This window comes from Artemia sp. Qi Xiang Cuo, chromosome 3, assembly GCF_049724085.1.
Source record: "Artemia sp. Qi Xiang Cuo chromosome 3, ASM4972408v1, whole genome shotgun sequence".
Taxonomy (NCBI): Eukaryota; Metazoa; Arthropoda; class Branchiopoda; order Anostraca; family Artemiidae; genus Artemia; species Artemia sp. Qi Xiang Cuo.
This window is the reverse complement of record NC_142796.1, coordinates 71,977,884-71,994,372: the sequence shown is the minus strand read 5'-3', so window position 1 is coordinate 71,994,372 and position 16,489 is coordinate 71,977,884. Positions and strand designations below refer to the sequence as shown.

Sequence of the window (16,489 nt, the reverse complement as noted above, 5' to 3'; positions counted from 1 at the left end):
CTTCAAATTTATTTAGCTAATCTATCTAGCACTTTGACCACGTTTCTTCAAGCAATATCTGTTCCTTAAACTATAAAACAAAAAAAGTAATAAAAACAAAAATATTACATTGAAAAATGATTTGATGGCTTTTTAACTTTTGTGATTTTTGGACAATCTGTCTCAGTCAGCAATGGCTGCCATTTATTATTTCAGACTCAAAATTAATCCTGGATTTTCATTTATAGATAAATTTAAATAAAAGGAATGTTTTATGATTAGTAAATCTTTTGTATTATTCAGATAACAAAATACTTCCACTTGACGGAAATAGCCAAGAACTTTGAAGAAAGACTCAAAACATTATACCGTTCTTGGAGAGGAAAAAATGCAAATAGGTTGATTTAGTGCTGAAGTTTAATAAAGAAAAGAGTCTGCCTAAAATGTCGACGACCTTTTTTTCAGATTTGTATATACGTATGTAAAAATTGCATAAGAATTAACTGCAAAAAAGGCCTGGGGACAGGGTTATATACCCGACTCCCCCCCCCCCAAGCTAAATCCACCACTGAGCACACCAATTGATCAATTCAGCAAAGGCCTGTTTGGACGATTTTTGAGTTCTAACTGGATTTTTGTCTTCCCATTACTTACTTTATAAGAAATCCGCAATCTATGGAAAATACTGTTAACAACCAGGACTCTTGCACCAGACACCATTCGCCTATATGGGTTTCACGATTTTGCATCTCCATGCACCTATCACAACAATACGTAAGCTCAAAATAATATACATACTGTCTAAACAAAAAGCCCCTCTGGAGATCTTTTTGGGCAAATACAAAAAATATTAGATATAATGTATACTGTTTTATGTTTACAGCATTTCAACAAAGTACCCAATTTTTAGGGGGAGGGGGGAAGATCCATCGTTCCTCAAGGCTTGAAAAACTAATTTCGAGAACTACTGATAAAAATTTTACCACAATATCACAGATGAAATAGACATATTACTAAACACGTACAAAAGGAGACGGGGAGCTTCTGGCACAATTCTCTCCAAATTTCCAGTATTTTTTTTAGCCATTTTCGGCAAAATGTCCTGTAATGTTCACATAATATGCCTGTTTTCTTTTGAAGTTTTGTCAAAGCTTTAAATCCCAAAATCCGTTCTGGGACAATTTGCATATAATAGACAATTTACACCTACCTTATAACCAAGACTATGAGGAACCACCCAAGTTACAATTTGTCCTTTAACTTCAGCCTGATAATAAATTCCTTTGATGCTGATAAAAACTTTCCTCAAAGCTTTAGCTTCAATGATATAATGCATAAACTCAGTTGTAAGCCGTCTCGCCATCGATGTCACCTGTACTGGAGCACCTTTACCTTTCGGCAAAGAAGCATAGAGAAAACAAAGAGAAAGACAGTCGTCTAAATCTCGTACAGCATCAAGAAATGTGGGATACCTAAAAATAATTGTTTGGAAATTTAAAACTGTTTTTACATTCTTAAGTTTTCTTAAATATTTTGTGGCTCCACTGTTTCCTTTTTCTCTGGAATTAATTAAAAAACTTTTTCCACAAAATAAGTTTTTCAAAGAAAAGTAAAGAACTCCATTAAACGAAGAATGAGCAAAAATAAAATCAAATAATCTACCAAGCATGAAACTACCACAAATCAGCATCGACAAATAAATGAAACCCAAAACGAACAGAAATTACAATAAATAACAGAGTCAAACTCAAAACGAGCAGAAATTAACAGAAGTTGGGCTCAAAAGCCCTATGCCTTCCCAAGGCCACAATGTAATTTCGGCTTTACTGAAAAAAAATGAATGTTTTACATTTATAACTTTAATAAATCAAATAATATAACCATTTTGACTACTAAACATCAGTATATTTTTATTAAACTGACAATTTACATTCATTTGTATTTTTTTTCAGTAAAGTGCAAATTTTGTTCTGGCCTTGGGAACTGGGAAGGCATCGGGGTTTTGCGCCCAACGTATGTTAATTTCTGCTCGTTTTGAGTTTGACTCGGTTATTTATTGTAATTTCTGGTCGTTTTGGGTTTTATTTATTCATAGATGCCGATTTGTGGTAGTTTCAAGCTTGGTAGATTATTTGATTTTATTTTTGCTCATTTTTTGTTTAATAGAGTTCTTTGCTTTTCTGTAATAAACTTATTTTGTGGAAAAAGTTTTTTTTATTAATTTTTAATTTCTGTTCGTTTTATATTGACATAGTCTTTTCAGAGAAAAAGAAAATAATACTTTAAATCTTTTCGTTTTTTTAAGAATTTATAGTTTGGCCTGCTATTTGTATGCTGGAAAAAATTTTCAGCAATTTTCAACAACATACACCCTCTTAAAATCTCGACACAAATAGTAGTGTTTAATTTAGTTTCATACCTCCTCTAGTTAACCTGAAATGGAAAACTTGATACCAATCGCAAAAAAATCTGTTTACTTTCTATGATAGCTTGGATACACTTATGCTATTTCCTACAACTCCTTCGATACAAAGTGCCCTGGTCTAAACAACAACAACAACAAAAAAATAATACATTATACCCACATCGATCTTTACTATAAAAACGTCAAGCCTTCCAATAACTTTCGACTATTAAAAAGGGGCACAAGGCCTTTCAAATTCCAATCAAATGAACCCCTTATGATATTCACATACAACTCTTCCTCTAAACACCTTATATGCCCCAGGACACAAATTACAACTCTTACCATAAGGGCTGTGAGGGTGGTTGTCATCCTCTAAGACCTAATTTCCAGAACTTTCAACTACGTTAAACTAAATGACTATCTCAAAATTTTGATTGGATGTGTCTGGGAAAATGCTGGGCGTAAGAGGGGCGTTAGTCTTTTTCCAACCACTTTCAACTATTAAAAAAGGCACTAGCCCTTTCAATTTCCAATCAAATGAGCACTTTTGAAGTTTCTACGACAACGCTTTCAATAAAAATCTTATATGCCCCCAGGTGCTAACTAACAACGCTCGCCCTGAGGGCTGGGGGGGGAGGGGTTGTCATCCTCAAAGACCTAATTTCCAGAACTTTCCACTACGTTGAACAAAATGGCTATCTGAAAATTCTGATTGGATGTGTTTGGGGGAATGGTGGGCGTGAGAGGGGGGTTAGTTTACCTCCAAACGCTTTCAACTATTAAAAAAGGCACTATTCCTCTCAATTTCCAATTGAATGAGCCCCTTTTGAAGTTTTTACGACAACTCTATCATTAAAAACCTTATATGTCCCCAGGGCATAACTTACAACCTTGCACTGAGGGCTCTGATGGGGTTATCATCCTAAAAGACCTAATTTCTAGAACTTTCGACTACGATGAACAAAATGGATATCTCAAAATTTTGATTGGATGTGTTTGAGGAAATGGTGGGCGTGAGAGGGGGATTATTTGCCCTTCAACCACTTTCGACTATTAAAAGGGCACTAGCCCCTTAAGTTTTAAAAAGAATGAGTCCCTTAGGATGTTCTTACGACATTACTTTCAATAAAAACCTTTCATGCTCCCGAGTCATAACCTTCAATCCATTTTATGAGGGCTTTGAGGGCGAGGGGCTTTCATCCTCAAGGACCGTATTTCAGAAGGTTTAAACTGCTTTGAACAGAATAGAAACCTCAAAATATTAATTCGAGATGTTTTGGAGAATGGTTAGGAAGATAGGGGGGTTAATCTACATTCAATCCCTTGCTTATTAAGAAGGGCACCATCCCTTAGAACTTCCAATTAAATGAACCCCTTTTGAAGTTTCTACGACAAAGGTTTCATAAGGTATAATTTTCTGAACTTTAAACTGCGTGGAACAAAATGGCTATCTCAAATTTTTGATTGGATGTGTTTGGGGAAATGGTGGGAGTGGAAGGGGTGGTAGTTGCCCTCCAATCACTTTCGACTATTAAAAAGGGCACTAGCCATTTCAATTTCCAATCAAAGGAGCCCTTTTCGAAGTTTATACTACCACTCCTTCGATAATAAGTGCCTGTCGAAAAAAAAAAAAAAAAAAAAAACACATTGTGGCCACATCGTTCTTTACTCAGGAAGCGCTAGCGCGCTGCCTATGATTCCGTGCCTTCGTGTTTCTATTATTCGCGATGACAACGCTATCTGTATCTCCTGAATACAATTACTGCTTTGCGCTTTGTTTCAAATGAAATCTTCACCAATTCTTAAAATATAACCATCATGACATGAAAATACAGATGGTGTTGTTATTGTGAATGTTTCATACATGAGGGCACGCAATTTTATAAAAACACGAGGGCACAGAATTTCACAATTATTAGGGTATAGAATTAATATATTAAAAAAAAAATCAAGAAAAGGTGAATGAATTTGAAGCACATAGAAAATCTATTGACTTTCTTAATCTATTGACTGATTATGCTGATTATGAAGTGAGAATTTTTTTATTAACATGTTTCCTTATGAAGAGTGGAACTACTAAATATTTACCCACCCTAATTGGTATTCTAGTGTGGTGCACCCTCTAAAGCTTTATGGGTTAGGGTTGTCATTACTATCCAGGATTGCCACCTGTAGCAGGAAAGTGCTATTGTAGCACTATTTCATTATGTGTAACACTTGCTCAAGGTTACCACCTGTAACCGGAAAGTACTATTTAAGCACTATTACAGTCAATTTCTTTTACTGTAGCAGCAAACATCACTGTATAGCATGCAAATTTAGGCAATTGTAGCACTTTAGGAACCGACCGTGATAGCAACCCTGTTACTACAATAGTTTTCATTGACTTTCCGGTTTAACTTTGTCGTTGTTTTCTTTTGTGATTCAAGTTTTAGATACTTTCGCCATAGAATAGTAAGTTTTCAGAAGTTTTCAATGACAATCATGAACAAGGTTAAGAGTTAAAAGACTGATTTCGTTCAAACAGCAAATTCACATATTTCTTTTTTTAACATGGAATAAAAATTAACATTAAATGTTAATTTTAAACATAAATAAACGAAAAAAAAGATTCAAACAAAAATTACACGTTCGTGAGGCGTCGATAAAAACTCAATCTGCACCCTGCTGGGGAAGTTAACTTAAATTGGAGATGCAACAGATTTTTATTCTTAAAATTATAATAGCGATCCTTAGAATGTACAAGCTATACTTTTGATGAGAATCATAAAAAATTCAAAGCAATTGAGAAAATCAGAAGAGCCAGGGTGATTTTCCTAAAGTAAAAAAAAACGAAACGAAAAGACAAAAACAGATATTTCGGCAACGAGCTCCGCCAAGAAGTCCTCAGCGCTCATTAATTTATGAGTAGGCTTTCATTTGTTCTGACTTGTTTTCATTTTTCTTTTCTTTTTTTTGACTGGCTGAAAATCCCCCTCGATCTCTTGTTTTTCTTAATCATTTTTACATTTTTTCGCCTCTCTTTCATCAAACGTCATATACAGCCAGTGTGGTCTCCGAACGTATTTACGGCAAGTTATACTGTCGCCTGTCTTGGGATCAAACGTTTTCTCTTCTTTTTTTAATTAAGAAAAGGTGGAATGTTTTAGAAAACTCATATTTCTATGGATGCATAAAAGCTAAAAGTTTGAAAGGCACGGGAATTTCTCTTTAATTGCTACTTTTTTTTTTTAAATCCAAAGGTTGGCTATTTCACTTTCAGTATAATATTAGATAGATCACACAATAATTTGTTAAAGTACATAATGCACCACACCTTCCGAGATAAAAGGCTGCAAATATAGAGAAGAAATTTGCAAAAATAAGAGAAAAATAGAAAACTTTAATTAGCTTTCAAATTCTGAAACTCAAAGCTAAAAAGGGAAGTGATAAATTTGAAAATGAATAAATGTCACTCTAAACTCGTCGAAGCACTAATTTCCATAAGAAAGAGACTGTCAGATAGTTTTTCTTCCATTCCAACCTCTTCTTCGAAGCTTCCAATTTGGCCACCTCCCAGGAACTCAACGAAGACTAAGCCATAGGGAAAAGAGGCAGTCCAAAAATGATGCCTAAAAATTATCTTCAAAGAAAGCAATCTCCCTTATAATATACCTTCTTTTCGCTTTTCTTAGTTCTTTGTTAGGGAAATTGCTTACCTTACCACCCTTATTTTAGCTGCTATTTTTAATAGTTGTCTAATACGAGGGGAATAAACACATGCTTATTTTCACATGTGTTCTAATATGTCACTAAACATATGTTCTAACTGACTGATTCATCATTTTCCCAAATTGTCTTTAAGCCTTATAATAAATATTTAGTTTTGGGTAGAAATCAAATTTTAAAAAAGAAAACTTCAGTTAAGTATCTTGGGACTGTTTTAGATGAAAATCTTTCATTTAAAGAACATATGAACGCCCTTTGTCTGTTTCTCCCATTGTCGGTTTACATTATCTCATTTACAACTTTCTTTGGTGTTATATTTTAATAACATTATGCTTTTACATATTATTCCTATTCGTTCGATTGAATTTCTGTTTGGAGCTCTACACTCAGATCAGGTCTTACACAAAATCTTTTCCTGGGCAAGACTTGGGAACAGTAAAAACAAGCTTTACTTAATAGATTGAAAAAAAAATTGGATTTTTAGGAATCATATTTTTTTTTATTTTCCATGTTGTTGCTACCTTGCTACTACCCATGAGGCACTCACGTGTCTTCTGTTTACCTTAGGAGAATTAATGGTGGGCTACAAGGTTATTAAACATTGGTGCGGGTTTAAAATCCCCAACCTTGAACAACAAAGAAAACCATGTTTTCTATGGGTAGCACTCATTTGCTAATTTTTTTTTCCTCAGTGGTAATAAGAAAACACTGTAGGGTCACTACAACAAATTCATTCGCTATAAGACTTGTAAGCTAGTCCTTAGGCCAGCTCTTGGCCACAAGGCCATACCCAGGATTTTTTTCGGAGGGGGTTTTACTCAAAGATTTTGTTTGGGGGGGGGGGTACACAAACTAAAAATAAACGCAAAAAATTTGTTATATCCATTTTTGTTACGTTTTACTAGTCAAAAACATTTCGGGAGGGGTTCAAGGCCCCTACACCCCCCTCTGGGTAAGGCCTTGCTTTGCCATATATCCTAGAACTTGAATATAAGAGTTGGATTCTAACCTTTCTTTTACCAAATGATCTAATTTGAAAACTGGCCTATTTCCTTCAATGCGTAAAGCAGCTTCTTTGTTATTCTTGTTAAGAGCATGTTGAAGCTTCCGGATGAAAATCTGGAACAAAAGAAATGAAGCCACTTAAATCCAGGACCAAAAATTTACCGAAACTAGAGCACTTATACCAGAACAGAGAGAACTTCTAGCCAGGATTTCATTGAGTGGGAAGGGGAACACAGAGTACAGACATTATTTCTTTCAGAAAAGACTACAGAAAATATTTTGAAATCTTGAAAATATTAATTTAGGAGAAATTCTTTCACTACAATACATACTTTATTATTGTTTAAGCCCTTGAGGAAAAATCCCACCTAACCCTCACCCAATGCAACAAGCAACTTCCGAGAAATATATTACCATTTAACTATTACCAGAAAAGACCCATTTAACTATTACCAGAAATATATAATCATTTGACTATATATTACATATAGTTAAATGATTAAACTGAATCTACATATTTGGATGTAAGGCAAGGTAAGATCAACTAGCAATATTTTTACTGAGGTTATTAAGTGGACGAGTTGACTTTTTGATGGGTTTAGTTTTAATGTGTTACACTTTTTGTGTTGAAGTTTTGATGTATTGAGTTTACTATCTGGGTTGCATTAATTTTATTTCATTTTTTATGTAGAGGCTACAGCTGTCTTGGGCTTTCTCGTGTATATTGAGTTTCCTGCTTTTATTGAACTACATCGAGTTTTCTTTACTATGATTCCTGTACAAAGTAGACAAACAATATAGTAAGATAAAGTTTTCTTCTCAAAATGCTTCTCACTAGAAATCAAACTTGGATTTACTGCAAAAAAGTTAATTTAACACAGAAATTGAAAACAATATACTAATATTGATAAAAGATAAATAATAAACGGCAGTGATTTTTTGTGAGTCAATATAAAAAAAAAACTGCAAAATATATAACAAACTTAATAGCACCCGATAAGAAAGTTTTTTGACCAAGGACAACATTATTAAAAGCCAATCAAGTCGAAAACGAATGAAACTATACAAGAATTGTAAAAAAAAAAGATGGAAAACTGTTCAGGTAATTGCAAATGAAAGCTTTAGATTTATTTTCATTTACTTTCATGCTGCTAGAAGAACATTCATTGGAAATATTATCAAGAATATCAAATGCACTTTTTTATATTGCTCTTGCAGAAGTTCTAGAAAAGACATTCCCTGTGATCAAGGTATGTTTTGTGTAGCAGATTTTTACCAATATAAGCTATAAGAAGAAGCAGTGAAGGACAAGTAAGGTCCAACATAGTTCACTCCTTAAATTATCCATATTGAAAAGAAACTTTGAAAGCTGATATAAGTTTAGTAGTTACATATCCAAAGATCAGGTGAGTGCAAAGTTTCATTTAATGTGTGTGAGTAAAGAATATATGCAACGTCATTCACTTCCTGACTCTTCGGCTCTAAAACCCCAACTGGGGCTTCCACACTATATCAATCATTAAAAATGACATAATTCAATTTGAACAAAGAATAAAATGTCCACTTTTCTACTAAATTTATCTATGAAGTATAATTATAAGTGCTCAATCAAGGTCGACTCCTTAAGTTATCCATAATCAAGAAGTTATGGTACATTAAAACAGAATGATTTGGGGGAGGGGTATCAACCTCAGATTCTGATACCAAGCTATAGGCTATAGATTATGAATTATCACATGGCTTTGATTTCAACAAGGTGTAAAATCCTTACCTTCTTAGTGATTCTATCTTTAAAGCAGTGGTGTCAAATTTCGAAAATTATTAGGGGCACGTATTTTTCAATATCTATGGGGGAGAGCAATTTTGCTTTTTTTAAAACTGAAATACCAAAAAGGTATTTCTCAATTAAAAAACTTCCCTAAAATCTAGGGGGAGGGAAAGGCAAAATATATAAGGGGCAAAGGCATTCTCCCTAATTGACGCAGCTGCTGTTAAGCCACACTTTTAGGTGGCTTTATTCATATAATATAACGCCATTTAAATTACTATAACTTAATGTAATGCTATTATTAAATTACGCCACTTTGTAACACCACTTGTAATTTAGTGCACTGTCCTAGGTTGACGCAGGTAGGACTGTCCTCCAAGATGAATTTCTGAGGACTTTTTTAGTATTTTCATTAGACTGGACGACTGACTGCTTAATAAAATCTTCTATCTTTGAATTTGGTCAGAAGACACGAGAACCGGAAGGCCAAAAAACTGGAGTAGGCACTCTGAAGTCTCTTTCATCACTGACAAGGGTACAAGACTTCAGTATTACACTCAAGAGAGCCATTTATCAACGTTTCAACTACTTGTTTTTAGACAAATAAAAAGGAAAGCACTGCTTTTGACCACGTTCCAATATTATGCAGGTTATGGCATATATCAGACTAACTTTAAGCCATTTGTTTGAATAAAAGTGTTGGTCGCATAATTTTCTGTGATTCTCACCTTCAAAAAAAAGTAACATTGGGTTTAGTTATTCCCTGGAAGAACTTGAACACTTAAAGGTAACTGAAAAAGATCCTTTGTGCTAATCTTTTGAAGAATATTCAATAAGAAAACTACTACTACTTCTAACAACTCACCACAGCACCTAGCTGCCTGAGGCCAACACAGCTACGCACGCTTCTCCTCCATCCCAATCTATTCAAAGCCTCCGTCTTTACACCTTCCCAGGAATCCCATTTCCCTTAAATCTTTCTTTATGACTTCCTCCCACCCCAACCACGGATGACCTGCTTTCTGTTTATCTCTAGACGGTTGGCTGAAAAGGACGAAATGTAAAAAAAAAAAAAAAAATTACTAACCTTCATTTCCCTGAATTTCAACATCAATGGCTCATGTGAGAGAAAACGTATATCTTTAATGTAGTACAAAGTTTTGGCACCATGCTGCCCCTTTTGTGCGCGTACACGATTTCTTGGTTCTCTGGGGTAGATCCCTTTCAAAATGCAGAGTTTTCGAAAGTCGTTTAATGATAACTGGAGCTTCCTTAGCGCTCGTGTCCTTGTGATAAATCGTGCTGCTTCACCTTTAGAATACTAGAAAAAGGAAAATAATGAACCACCCAAGAATTTTGCTTGATCAATCAATTTTTCTTATTCATTTGAAATAAATTAACCGAAAATACAGCTGACCATGAAAAAAATGACTATCATCTAAAACATTGAAACTAAAATAATCGCTACAATTGTTTTGACGACAGAAATCCATAGTTTAAATAAACATGGTGTTCTTGCTGTTCAAAACTCATTCGTTTCTGGACCTTTGATGTCTTGTAGATTACTCACCATTATGAAAAACAAACTTAATTCAGCAATCGCATCAGAGTTAATAAACTTAGTTTTAAGCTAAATTTGAAAGGTGATTCAAATTCGGACCAGTTTCCTAGAATCTTTCCAACCTTACAAGCTGGAAAGGAATGAAGACATGATGTTCAAATTCTTCTTATGCCCCTATTTGCGCTGAATATTGGTTTACCACGGCGTTATTTCCCAAGAAAACAGTATTTTCGAGTTCACGAGAAGCATCCTGACGTCCTGAAGGGGAAAAAGGTACAGGAAGATCCATACAAACACCTTCCCATGGTATTATTGGGATGTAGCTAAGTCAATAACCCATAAAGACAGAGGCTTCATACTTAAAACTTATTTTGATTGACAAGTTTTCCTATCATACCTTGCTAAAATCATATTCACACAGAGATTACTTATTTGTATAACAGAAGGGCCAAAAGTGAAGTCCTTGGGCACAAGTCTCCTCCAAGTCTTTATTTTGTACCCCAAAAATGCTAACATAAATTAAGGTGAGAAATTTCAAAACCAACCCTGAGACCCTCCTTTATTCAACAGACTGAAGTAAGCCAAGTAAACAGAAACTCAAAATGTACAACGTTTTCTACAGTTCTAATTTATACTTAGGCTACCCATCAGAGAGAAAAATGGAGTACCCTCTAGGCAGATGAATCAGTGTAAATAAAAAAGCAGCTGAGGTGAACTTTACACTTAGCTTCCGAAAATTGGGCATAGCAGAGCTCCACTTTCAAAATCTTGCAGGAGCAGATACAGCAATCCAGAAGACTAACAGCATCCAAAATCAAAACAACAAATTCCAAATTTTTCAGAATAGATCTATCTTTGACCAAAACAAGAAATCACAACTGAACTATTAGACTCATCAGAAAGAAACCTTCCAATTACATATTTTATTGGACTCAACAAAGAAACAGAGAAAACCTGATCCCCAGCAAAACAATTCTGCTTATAATGAAAAACAAACCAGCTTGATATATATATCATTAATGACAAAAAATTAGAAACAAACCTTAGAAGGTCAAGCTCCAATAAAAGTCATGGATAATTTGTTATGCTAAAAAAAATTACCAGAAATAAATCCCTCTAGCAGCAAATGTGGGAAAATGGACCATTCAGGATGCTCCATATCCCAACAATATGTTCTAGTCTAAACCCTTGCATCAAAAACTGTAATAATAAACAACACGGTTCATTACAAATACATATATGTATCCCACCTGCCACCAACAGGCTGGTATTCTGCAAATCTTAACTGAGAAAATTATACGGTTTCTAGTATTTACTGCTACTGTTGGGCCCCTGGCTCTAATTATCAGATAAATGTCCTTTCCTTAGCTTAACTCACCCCCAAAGTTATTGTTCACCCTTGGCTTTTGCTATCAATTAAACATCTTTTCCATAACTGTAAATTAAGTAAAAATTTAAGCTCGTTTCTGTGATCGCCATATTAATCTGTCGCAAAAAATGACTACTAAAAATGGGAGTAAAATTTAAATAGACGGCAATTCATCCAGACAGCTGAGATGACTGCAAACTGAATGTTTGGCTAGAGTTCACTTTCAATCAGACAATCAGTTGATTCTCAGACTTATAAAATTAAGACCTGAGGTGAATTGTAGTCATTGGTCAGCACCTTGAGAAGATCCCACCCCCAGAAGCAGCAAGCACTGTGTCTTTTTCTCGAAGTTCAACTCAATTCTGTTACTATAAGCATTTATTAGTAGATTTCTTACCTTTTTCAGAGTGCCTATAATTTATCCTTTTCACCTACGTTACAGGTTTGGGGAAGTAGACACATGTTTGGAATAGGGGGGTATTCCTATACTATTGAGGCATCTTCTACAAAAGATAATATTTTGGAAAAGCAGCATAAAGGCCCGAGCCAGCTCATCGAGTACCGTATATAAGATCACCGTTCGGTAATATAAGAGCAAGATATTAAAAGACTCGAAAAAAAGAAAAAACAAGAGTATTTACAGCCACTGAAAAAGAAAATGCAATGCGAGAGGCCAAGGCCTCTGCTCACCACTTTCTCAGAGTAAAAATAAAAAAGGACTTAAACTACCCAAAGAGATTCTTCTCTAATCCAGCCCCGAAAGTGAAGATCTGAAGTGATGTGAAATGAGAGACGTTTAAGGGAGATTCCCACAAGAGGTTTTTTCACCCCCAGAGGAAGGTTTGGTTTATTATAAGGACATAACCAAACTAGACGTAATTTATTTAAGTTGTTTTGATTAGGAAGTAAAGGAGGAGCCTCAGTACCATTGTGACCTCCTCCCCCAGCCTCTAATGCTGGTGGCACTGCTTGCCTCTAATACCAGTGGCAGTGGACCAGAAGCACTGTAAGCCCATGTTGGGGCAATTGAAACAGGCGTTTGTGAAAATATGGGCCAATTTAGCCTATAATTATATATAAATCATGCAAATATTCACGAAACTAAATACCATCTTAATAATTAAAAAATTTTGAGGGCTTAGCCAAACCTAGGAAACAGGCATTATAACAAACTACAGCATTTTCTATCAAAAACTTAGGATTTATATACATAGCCAAAAAGGGATCAACTTAATAGATATGCGATTCATCTTTTTTTTTTTTTTTTTTAGATTAAAAGTAGACAGAAACAGAAAAACTGACTAATTGATACAATCTTCAGATTTTACACTATTTTGAAGAATGATTTGGAATTTGCCACGAGTTTGAGAAGGAAGGTGTGGAGACCAGTCTTTTGGCTGTAATGCACCAGATGGGAGATTACATGATCATTTGTGCAGAGAGGTGTGAAGCCTGTCCATTTGAGGCAACCTGCCAATTACGAGGTTACAAACCTGCCCATTAGAGGTTTTGGCAAAAATCATCTGGTTGAGGGTGGAGAATTGAGATCTTTGGCGAAATAGCGAATTGTCAAAACATAGAGGCTTTGCTCTTGACCTATTGTAGTGGTGCTTATCATAGGCAGCGCGATTACGCTGCCTAATTAAAGAACGATGTTGGCACAATGCATTATTTTTTTTCCCTTTAGACCAGAACACTTCGTATGACAGGAGTTGTCATAGAAACTTGGAAAATGGCTCATTCGGTTGGAAATCGAGAGTGCTAGTGCCCTTTTTAATAGTCGAAAGTGATTGGAAGGCAACTAACACCCCTTCCATGCCCACCCTTTCCCCAAACACATCCAATGGCACAATGCATTATTGTTTGTTTTCTTTTTTTCTTTAGACCAGGGCATTTCTCATCAAAGGAGTTGTTGTAGAAACTTGGAAAAGGGCTCATTTGATTGGAAATTGGAATGGCTAGTGCCCTTTTTAATAGTCGAAAAGTATTGGAAGGTGTCTAACGTCCCTTCCATGCCCACAATTTCCCCAAACACATCCAATAAAAATTTTGAGATAGCCATTTTGTTCAGCATAGTTGATTTCCAGATAGAAATTATGTTTTTGAGGAGGACACTCCCCCACAGCTCTGAGGGCAAGGGTTGTAAGTTATGCCCTGGGGGCATATAAGGATTTTTATAGAAAGCTTTGTCATAGAAATTTCAAAAAGGGCTCATTCGATTAGAGATTCAAAGGGTTAGTGGCCTTTATAACAGTCAAAAGCGATTAGAGGGCAACTAGCGTCCCTCTCAAGGCCGCCATCTCCCCAAGCACATATAATCACAGTTTTAGAGACATACATTGTGTTCAACGTATTTGAACATTCGGGAAATCAGGTCTTTGAGGCTGACACTCCCCCCCCCCTCGACAGTCCTCAGGGCATGGGTGGTAAGTTATGCCCTGGGGGCATATAAGTTTTCTATAGAAAGCGTTGTCATAGAAACTGTAAAAAGGGCTCATTTGATTGTAAATTGAAATGGCTAGTGCCCTTTTTAATAGTCAAAAGTGATTGGAGAGCAACTAACACCCCTTACACGCCCACCATTGATGCAGGCATATCTAATCCGCATTTTGAAGCAGCTTTCCCACTCAAAATGGATGAAAAGTCCCTAAATTATATCTCTAAGGATGAACGTCCTCCCACAGTATCCGTCACAAAGGTTGTAAATTACGCCATGGGGGCATATACGGGTCTTACTGATACTGATGTTGTAGGCGCTTCAAAAAGGGCTAGTTAAAATAAAAATTGGAAGGGCTAGTGCCCTTTTTAAAAGTTAAAGGTGATTAGAGGGTAACTAACGCCTCTCTCACACCCACACCATTTCCCCAAACAGATCCAATCAAAATTTTGTGATAGCCATTTTGTTTTACGTAGTTAAAAAGTCCGGAAATGATGTTTTTGAGGACCACACTCTCCTCAAGGCCCTCAGGGCAAGGGTTGTAAGTTATGTCCTGGGGGCATATACGGTTCTTTTTTTTCTATAGAAAGCGTTGTTACAGAAACTTCAAAAAGGAACCGAAAGGAATCCAAAAAGGAATAAAAACGGATTCGATTGGAAATTGAAATGGCTAGTGCCCTTTTTAATAATCGAAAGTGATTTGAGGGCAAGTAACCCCCCTCTCACGCCCACCATACCCCCAAACACATAAAATCAAAATCTTCAGATAGCGATTTTTTTCAACTTAGTTGAAAGGTCCGGAAATTGTCTTTGAGGATGACAAACCCCTCACAGCCCTCAGGGCAAGGGTTGTAAGTTATGCCCTGGGGCATATAAGGTTTTATAGAAAGAGTTGTTGTAGAGACTTCAAAAAGGGCTCATTTGATTGGAAATTGAAAGAACTAGTGCCCTTTTTAATAGTCGGAAGTGATTGGAGGGCAATTAACCCCCCTCTCACGCTTACCATCAGGGCAAGGGCTGCAAGTTATGCCCTGGGGCATACAAGATTTTTATTGAAAGCGTTGTCATAGAAACCTCAAAAGGGCTCATTTGATTGGAAATTGAAAGGGCCAGTGCCTTTTTTAATAGTCGAAACAGATTGGATAGCAAGTAGAGTCCCTCTTACGCCCACCTTTTCCCCAAACACATCCAAACAATACTTTTGAGATAGGCATTATGATAACTATAATTTAAGGTTTTAGATACTACGTGTCTGAGGATGACAATCCCCCCACAGCCCTCATGGCAAGTGTTGTAATTTACGCCCTTGGGGCATATAAGATGTTTAGAGAAAGTGTTGACGTAGAAACTCAAAAAGGGCTCATTTGATTGGAAATTGAAAGGGGTACTGCCCTTTTTAATAGTCAAAAGTGATGGGAAGGCATGAAATTTTGATAGTTAAGATTGATGTGGGTACAATGTACTATTTTTTATTTATTTATTTTTTTAGACCAGGCACTCCATACCGAACGAGTTGTCATAGAAACTTCGAAAAGGGCTCATTCGATTGAAAATAGAAAGGGCTAATGCCCTAATTAATAGTCAAAAGTGACTGGAGGGCAACTAATCCCCCTCCCATTTGCCCATTATGTTTAAAAACTAAATGTTGCCTTAAGATTAAACCAAAATGCACTGTGTTAATGCTAATTCCCAATAAGGCATCTTAGCAGTATACCAAGAACGACTTACGGTATTATGTTCAAACTTTCGGGGCTACTCCGGCTCTAAAAATTTAACCAAATCAAAATAGCGTAAGTGTATCCAAGCTATAAAAGAAAGTAAACAGATTTTTTTGTGAATGGTATCATGTTTTCTTTTTTAGGTCATCTAGAGGAGGTATGAAACTAAATTAAACACTACTATTTGTGTCCAGATTTTTAAAAGGGTGTATGTTGTTTAAATTGCTGAAAATTTTTCTCCAGCATACAAATAGCAGGCGAAACTATAGTCTTTAAAAAAAACGAAAAGATTTAAATTATTATTTTCTTTTTCCCTGAAAAGACTATGTCAATAAAAAACGAACAGAAATTAGTTAAAAAAAAAAAAAAAATTCCACAAAATAAGTTTTTCAAAGAAAAATAAAGATCTCCCGTTAATATTATTTGATTTATTAAAGTTATAAAAATAAAAACATTTATATTTTTTCAGTAAAGTGCAAATTTTGTTCTAGCCTTGGGAAGGCATAGGGGTTTTGAGACCTACTCAATTTAATTTCT

General features: G+C 35.5%; 1 protein-coding gene across 1 annotated transcript in view; it reads right to left on the bottom strand.

Annotated features, from left to right (window-relative positions):
* The window catches only part of LOC148954496 (pescadillo homolog), an 82,172-nt gene that overhangs the window by 50,640 nt on the left and 15,043 nt on the right, over positions 1–16,489 (bottom strand). The window contains exons 2-4 of the mRNA XM_089086549.1: positions 9,955–10,188; positions 7,104–7,213; positions 1,190–1,451 (exon numbers count right to left, since the gene is read on the bottom strand). Coding sequence (XP_088942675.1) covers positions 1,190–1,451; positions 7,104–7,213; positions 9,955–10,188 — 606 coding nt within the window. The remainder of the gene's footprint in view (positions 1–1,189; positions 1,452–7,103; positions 7,214–9,954; positions 10,189–16,489) is intronic.